This window comes from Eimeria mitis, genomic scaffold (genome assembly GCF_000499745.2).
Source record: "Eimeria mitis Houghton genomic scaffold, Emh_scaff1619, whole genome shotgun sequence".
Taxonomy (NCBI): domain Eukaryota; phylum Apicomplexa; class Conoidasida; order Eucoccidiorida; family Eimeriidae; genus Eimeria; species Eimeria mitis.
Window position 1 is genome coordinate 7966 of NW_013569933.1, and position 436 is coordinate 8401.

At 61.2% G+C, this 436-nt stretch overlaps 1 protein-coding gene across 1 annotated transcript in view; it reads right to left on the bottom strand.

The window, feature by feature from the left end:
- Window positions 1-436, bottom strand: part of EMH_0040630 (uncharacterized protein) — a gene marked incomplete at both ends in the record, with an annotated part of 2341 nt that continues 1905 nt past the window's right edge. The window contains 2 exons of the mRNA XM_013495524.1: window positions 1-217; window positions 421-434. Of these exons, the coding sequence (XP_013350978.1) occupies window positions 1-217; window positions 421-434 (231 nt within the window). The remainder of the gene's footprint in view (window positions 218-420; window positions 435-436) is intronic.

Sequence of the window (436 nt, forward strand, 5' to 3'; positions counted from 1 at the left end):
TCAGCAGCGCCTGCGAAGCCCGCTTGAGACAAAGCGCCTTCTTGCGGGTTGACGCTGCTGCTGTTGTTCTTCTTGCTGCTGCTGCTGCTGCTGTTGCTGCTGCTGCTGCTGCTGCTGCTGCTGCTGCCGTCGCAGCTGCTGCTGCTGTTGCTGTTGCTGCTGCTGCTGCTGCATGCGGAGAGCCCCCGAAGCAGCATTGGGCTCCGCCTGAGGATCGCTGCAGCAAAGGAACAGGGAAGGGGGGCCCCCACCCAGGGGGGCCCCTTGGGGGCAGCAGCGAGGCGCTGCATTCCAACTAAACCGTAAACCCTAAACCCTAAACCCTAAACCCTAAACCCTTAACGCTGTGGTTAGCTGCAACAGTCACCGTACTGCTGCTGCTGCAGTGGAAGTACACCGCAGCAGATGTTCGAGGCCTACGCTGCAGCGGCTAGTC